The sequence below is a fragment of the Malus sylvestris genome, chromosome 7, assembly GCF_916048215.2.
Source record: "Malus sylvestris chromosome 7, drMalSylv7.2, whole genome shotgun sequence".
Classification (NCBI taxonomy): domain Eukaryota; kingdom Viridiplantae; phylum Streptophyta; class Magnoliopsida; order Rosales; family Rosaceae; genus Malus; species Malus sylvestris.
In genome coordinates, this window is record NC_062266.1 from 9,578,383 (window position 1) to 9,585,615 (window position 7,233).

Below are 7,233 nucleotides of genomic sequence, written 5' to 3' on the forward strand. Positions count from 1 at the left end.
ATGACCAATATAAGCATGTCACCATTCACGAATGAGATCGAGTTGATAGATCCACCTCGCGGGTTCACTATGCCTCACTTCATTCCGTACAAGGGAGACGAAGATCCGGATCGACATCTCAAGTATTACCGCAATACCATGATCCTCTACAGGAACAACGATGCGCTTATGTGCAAAATTTTTGCCACAACTCTATAAGGCGAGGCGCAAGACTGGTTTCACACTCTACCGCCGCAGTCGATCCGGAGTTTTAACGAACTTTCCTTTGTTTTCACTAAGGAGTATTCGTTTAACCGCTCAATCAAAAGGACATCCGACCATCTCTTTAGAATCGTAAAAGACCCTCGGAAGACAATTCACGACTATGTCAAGAGGTTCAAAGTGGAGAAGGCCAAGATTGTTGGCTGCAACGAAGACATAGCAACGACAGCATTCAGAAATGGGCTTCCCACCGAACATTCTTTATTCGAAAAATTGATCATGGGAGAAGAATTAACCCTAGCAGCTTCGTATGCTTTGGCAGAAAAGCATGCATTATGGGACGATGCTAAGCAGTCTAACAAAAACGAGTCGGAAAAGAAACACATGGAACGTTCCCCGACCAGAGAAGACTCAGCGTTTGAAACATTCACCAAGTTCACAGTTCTAATCCGCCAAATTCTCCGCAAGCTCAAGAATGAACCTTGGTTTGAACTACTGCCACCCATGAAAGGCGATCTTACCAGGCTGGATCATACAAAATATTGCGCATTCCATCAAGGACTAGGCCACACTACCATCGGCTGCCTGAAGTGGAAGCAGTACCTTGAGAAGCTGACAAATAAGGGCCGATGCGATGAGTATCTTGACAGGTCAACAAAACGGCCTACACAAGCAGGGGAAGTTCCCATCACCCCCTGAACCACTTTTGGATTTTTTCCAAATAAGTTCGAAGACTCAAGCAGCTCGACGAACAAGGCTTCACAAACCGAAGAATATCCAGTTTGTTATGCAGTTTCTACTTTCCAGCACAGTTGATTTATTTCTTTATTCTCAATGAAGATTCAAGAAGTTATTCATAAGTCTGGCTCAACTGCTGTCCACAACAACTAATCCAAACCCTTTCTGGGTCTGTTCTCCAGTACGAGAGGTTAAACTAATTGCTCTCCAGTGCGAGAGGGTAAACTAATTCCCCGACACCGTAAAGGGTCTGCTCTCCAGTGCGAGAGATTAAACTAATTGCTCTCCAATGCGAGAGGGTAAACAAATTCCCTGACACCCATATGGGCAAGCTCTCCAATGTGAGAGGTTAAACTAATTGCTCTCCAATGCGAGAGGGTAGACCAATTCCCCGACACCCATATGGGTAAGCTCTCCAGTGCGAGAGGGTAAACTAATTTTCCGACACCCATATGGGTAAGCTCTCCAATGCGAGAAGGCCACATGGTTCAAAAGATCGAATACTTAAATATCAATTAAGTAACAAATGGTTAGGGAGCAGCAACCACTTTTACACTTAACAGTTCGCTCATCCGACACTTCATCTTCAGCAACTCCGATCTTGGCAGCTTCATCCTTGACTGCTCTATCTACGACAGCTGAGAAATCGAACTTAAGCAGTTTCCTTATTTTTTGCGAGCAGCCCAGACGTGGCAGCCCAAACTGTTGTCCATGCCACGCCACTTCCTCGGCCCATGCCGAGCCAATCCTTGGCTTCAATCAAGCCGAGCAACACAAACAATGGCCCCTGCCACACCATTTCTTTGGCCCATGCCAAGCCGACTCCTGGCCCTTGCCAGCCAACGTGCCGCACCACCCGAACGGCTGCCCCGTGGCAGCACCTCCCAAGAAGAAGATAAGGAGAATTAAGTTTTCCTTACATCAGTGCGGCATAGAGAAGACAAAGAAAGCAACGAAAGACGGTCCTTTGCACGGACAAGATGTAGAAGATTGCTAGAGGAGGAGGAACAAATATCCTCTAAGCTTTCTCTCTCTTGTATGGTAGAATAAATCACTCTCAAAAGTTAATTTAACAACCCATTTAAGGTGGACTTAAATAGACTTTGAGAGAAATTTATTTCCCTTTCCTAGAAGGATCTAATTTCACATTAAAGAGGGAATCTACATCAAAATAAGAAGCAGTCCTAAGTTTCCTAGAGCAAGAAGATCTCTACACCTGCTGCCCTTTCCTACGAGCAGCCCAACAGGTGTGGGGGCATTTGTGGAGCCAAAAATAATCACAATGCGACATGTGGATTTTTAGTAAAAGAGGACCAAACTACCCTTGAGGCACATCGGGATTCCTACACGCAAGCAGCTCAAAATTGCTCCAAAGAGGTAACAATTCAATATTCATCTCATCAAATTCCTTTTTTTGCAAAGTAACCTCCAAAATAATATTAATTGGTAAATTAATAGATTAATTACCCAATTAATCCATTAATTACCTATTAAATTATACAATTTAACCTAAAAATTGTTAAAGGGCCTGCCACTTCCTTTTCATCCTCACCTTTCTCACTTTTCTCCATTTTATTACCCCATTTATACAAATAAATAATTTTGTAACCTCCCATTTACTTCTTTCAAACTTAATTAGCCAATAAATTGGCTAATTAAGCCAAAACCAAAACCACAAAATCCCTTGAAAAACTGGCCACTCCTAGCCCTATAAATAGGCTCCTATTTTCACCAAACACTCATGCCAACACTTTGGCAAAAATCACAAAAAACTCTCCAAATACTTTTCTCTCTAAATTCTAACTTTGGCATCGGAGGTTCTTCGGCCAAAGTCCCCCCCCCCATTCATCGTGGGTGCGTGAGGCTCTTGGCCTTGACCTAAGGTGTTAATTGTTTTATATGTGCAATTTTGTCCAAGAAGAAGAAGGCGGAAATTTGCATCCACACCGATTTTTCGGTAGAATTTTATGTTTAGTTTTGAAATTTTTTGTTTTTTCCGTAGGGAAAACAAAAGAGACCATCTCGCAGGGCCAAACAGATGATGAATGATCAGTTGAGGCTCATCAACTATGATTGCATGCGTAAAACGGAATATGAGAGGCCGGCGAACTCCATTCTTGTGCACGACATAAGGTCGCTAAGGTGTTAGAGGAAACAAAGAAGTCTTTGTTGAATGAGTTATGAGTAAGTTTCAATTAGTAATTTAATAATTAGTTTTTATATAATAGTTATTATAATTATTAATATTTTAATATTTATGTGTCATAATAGGCTAACTTTATTTTGCTGCCATCTTCAAGATGCGTTACCGGAAGGCAATAATCCTCGAATATATTACGTGCTTGCTGACAAAATGGACAAATAAAGGATACAAAATCTGAATAGATGTGCTGCTGAATATTTGAACGAGATAGATCAGTTTAGTGGATACGCAATTAGACACAACCAGGGTTCAATTCAAATCAAGTATCCATGTCGGAAGTGTAACAACTCAATAAGGGAGACATTCCATAATGTTTGATTTCAATAGGCCGAAAGTATAAACATCTCCAACACTCTGGTTTGAGGCAATTCTCCTATAGGTTGGTGAAGCGACAAAAGGTAAAAGTATATTATTTGATGATTGTTCGATACTTACATTGTTTATAAGCTAAAGGCTAACTGCAGAGTCCAAGATTCGTCCCGTATTTCTCATGTCAGATGCTTAAAGAAACAATTGGGTACAAATGTAAGTCATGTGTCATTATTGCCGGTAGTGATAGATGAAGGGTTGCTATCTCAGGAGTCAGAAGCAGTTTTGAAAAGGAGAATGTATAAGAAGGGAAATGCAGCAGAAGTCCAGTTACTAGTCTAGTGGAGGCATGTCAATGAAGAATAAGCAACTTGGGAAGATTGTGATGATTTCACTTCAAAATTTTCAGATTTTAAGCTTTGAATTGTAACCTTGAAGACAACGTTACTCTTGAATGGATGGGTAATGTTAGGATCGTGATTGTCTTAATCACAATTAGAGGGATATTGAGTGTTTTAATTAGTAACTGAGTTGTTTTAATGAGTGGGCAACTGACATGTAGTGTTGGGGAGGTAGTGTAAGTGAAGAATTGCGTGAGAAGCTTTGCAACGGTCATTTGGTTAAAAAAATAATATTACAAAAATATTCCTGAGCTCAGCTCTCTATCTTCTTCTTCCTCACTTCCTCACTATTCCATTGCTTCCAGTGCTACTTGCAGGTTGAGTGGAGTTGAGAAATTGGTCCTAATAGAACCTCGCCCTAAAACCCCTAGCTTTTTCTCTCCTCGTTGACGAATTCAGGTCCAGAAGTTCTATGGTGGCAATGAACAATGGGATTAGAATGGATATGGGTTTCCCTGTTCTCAATTCAGGTAGACGAATAGTATGACGTTGGAGCAACCGGTTGTAATTTATTTGGCAGGAAAATATCAAGACAAAATACCCGCAACTTTTGTATGAGGCAGAGCTTTATAAAATTCTACAAGGAGGAAGTAAGGATTCAATAGTAGCTAGTGTTGTTCCTCACCTACGTGCTCTCAAAAGCTATCTTATCACCTCTTCTTCGTTTTTCCTAATCACTTGAGTTTATGAAATGAAATTCTGGGTGGAGTTTTAATTATTTTATTTTTAATAATACACTAGCTGAAAATATTCATTAACGTGTATGTAAATAGGAAATTCGATTTACGTCAATGAATAATTTAAAGTATGTTTGGTATTCTACTTGAATCTAATTTTTTAAATTAAAAAACACTTTTCAAGTTTTAAGTGTTGAAAACTTGTTTGGCATGACTATTTTTTAAAATTTGTATTCAAAACTAACCTAAGAATTACCCTATTTCATAAAAACATCAAAAGGTGTTTTTAGAGTTTTTGAATTAAAGCTCACTCATTCTTTCTTCCCTTTCCTCTCACACCTAATCCCTTCTCTTCTATCTTTATTATTTGGGAATCTTAATGAAACACTTATGGTACTGTTCACTTTTAACGTTAAAAACATTTTTACCTTGAAAAGTCACTAATGGTATTATTCACTTACACATTTTTTTTGTCATTTTCGTTAAAAACTAAAGTTTTTTAGAACTTTTCGTTAGTTTTCCTTTATTATTTCTCCCTCCCCTCCGATCTTTCTCTTCCCCTATTTCTCTCTTTCTCTCTCCTCCAATCTTCTTAGTCTCCTCCGATTGTAACATCTCAAATCGCCCAAGGGAGTGATCCTTAAATGTATATTCTCATCCCTACCTAGCACGAGGCCTTTTGGAAGCTCACTGGCTTCGGGTTCTGTAGGAACTCTGAAGTTAAGCGAGAAGGAGGCCAGGTCACTCCCAGGATGGGTGACCCACTGGGAAGTTGCTTGTGTGAGTTCCCAAAAACAAAACCGTGAGGGAATGGTAAGCCCAAAGAGGACAATATCGTCCTACGGTGGTGGATCGGGCTCGGAATGTGGTGGACTCGGGCCGGGATGTAACACCGATCCTCTCTCTCTTTTTTTTTTTTCTCATCTCTCTCCTCCGATGCTCTCTCTCCTTTTTTTTCTGTTGAATTTAGAAGTTCCAGTATAAAATGAGATTTTTTTTCTTTAAAAACAATTATGAATTTCATACTAAACAAAATTTTGAATTTAGAGGAGATTGTTTTTAAGAGATATCCCAAAAACAAAACCGTGAGGGAATGGTAAGCCCAAAGAGGACAATATCGTCCTACGGTGGTGGATCGGGCCCGGAATGTGGTGGACTCGGGCCGGGATGTAACACCGATCCTCTCTCTCTTATTTTTTTTTTCTCATCTCTCTCCTCTGATGCTCTCTCTCCTTTTTTTTTGTTGAATTTAGAAGTTCCAGTATAAAATGAGATTTTTTTTCTTTAAAAACAATTATGAATTTCATACTAAACAAAATTTTGAATTTAGAGGAGATTGTTTTTAAGAGATATCCTTAAAAAATGTTTTGAAAGATGATGAATTTTTTTTAATAATATACCAAACAAGCCTTTAATATTTCGTCATAGATTGCTTTCCATTTAAATTCCTAAAATAGGTTAATATAAACAATTTATTATTCAATTATGATCAATACGAACTTCCCTTTCCAGCTTTAGAGTCATTGACCTTTCTTTAGAAACACAATCTACTAAAATGTTGATTAAGTCGGTTGTAATATTGAAAATATTCATGCCCTATAACAAATTACCCCAAAATTTTAAGGGTAATTGGTAATTTATTAAACAGTTAACCAAGGGTACGTACACAAAACGTGCGTGAATGAGAGGAAGGGGACTAAAAAAATCACATGGGAAAATTTCTAGTGAAGAAAAAAAGAAACCTCACATGCCCAACAATTACAATCTCCCTAAGCTATCACGGAGGTCCAACATCATCCAAAACGCAAGACTTGTACTCATGAAAACTCTATCGTGCAATTCGATGACCTCTTATCCATTGCATGATCACAGTACATAATCAACCGTTTAATCCGACACAACACCATACTCTAAATTATATAGAGCTCGTTTGGATGTACTTTTAAAATGATTCAAAACACTTTTGGTTAAAATATTTTTTGAACCAATCCTTAGTTAAAATGCAAGTAAATTCTGGAAAAACACTTAAAGTGCTTTCTAGAAGAAGCACATAACTGGTGTTTTTTATAGAAAGCATTTCAAGTGCTTTTGAAACCGAAAAACATTTTCTCTAAAATCACTTTCAGTCATTCTAAAAGCATATCCAAACAAGCTCATAGTCAGCACAGTTTGGCGATAAATCAGTCAATTGAAATAATCAGTATAGTTCAGCATACTTTCATGTATATTACTAATTGCTAAGATGAATTAACTTGGCTCTTCAATTGATGAAGAGTTCCTCCTCGATTCACTACATCGTCAATAGCCAATTCACGAAATTTCATGCTTATGATCAGATTTATATTACAAAATATGAGATTATTTAGTCTTCGAACTGTATAAAAATATATAGACGGATTTAGAAAAAGCATTAAGAATTGTCTATCTATTTGCTACAATTGATTAACTAAAAAAATCTTAATTTGAATTTATTTTTTGCATAGATATCATTAAAGAGTATTTATAATATAAACAATTCTGATTATAAACATAAATTTATATGAATCAGTTAGTAGGTAAATTGAGGAGTACTACAGAGCCATTCATTGTCATTACCAAAATGCATTTAATGGGCCCAAACTGACTAAAGCCCACAACTGCAGAAGCCATTTCCGAAACAGAAACCAAACCCTCTCCGCAAACTCCACCCTCTCTGTCTCCGACC

At 38.1% G+C, this 7,233-nt stretch overlaps 1 protein-coding gene across 1 annotated transcript; it reads left to right on the forward strand.

The window, feature by feature from the left end:
• On the forward strand, positions 1 to 900 carry LOC126630070 (uncharacterized). Its single transcript, XM_050300235.1, has 2 exons — positions 1 to 170; positions 309 to 900. The coding sequence occupies exons 1-2, from the start codon at positions 1 to 3 to the stop codon at positions 898 to 900; spliced, it is 762 nt and encodes a 253-aa protein (XP_050156192.1).
• The last annotated feature ends 6,333 nt before the right edge of the window (positions 901 to 7,233 follow it).

Coding starts and splice junctions, on each gene's coding strand:
- LOC126630070 (XM_050300235.1), top strand. CDS start 1: ATGACCAATATAAGCATGTCACCATTCACGAATGAGATCGAGTTGATA. Junction 171..308: donor AGGAACAACGATGCGCTTAT/GTGCAAAATTTT, acceptor CTCAATCAAAAG/GACATCCGACCATCTCTTTA.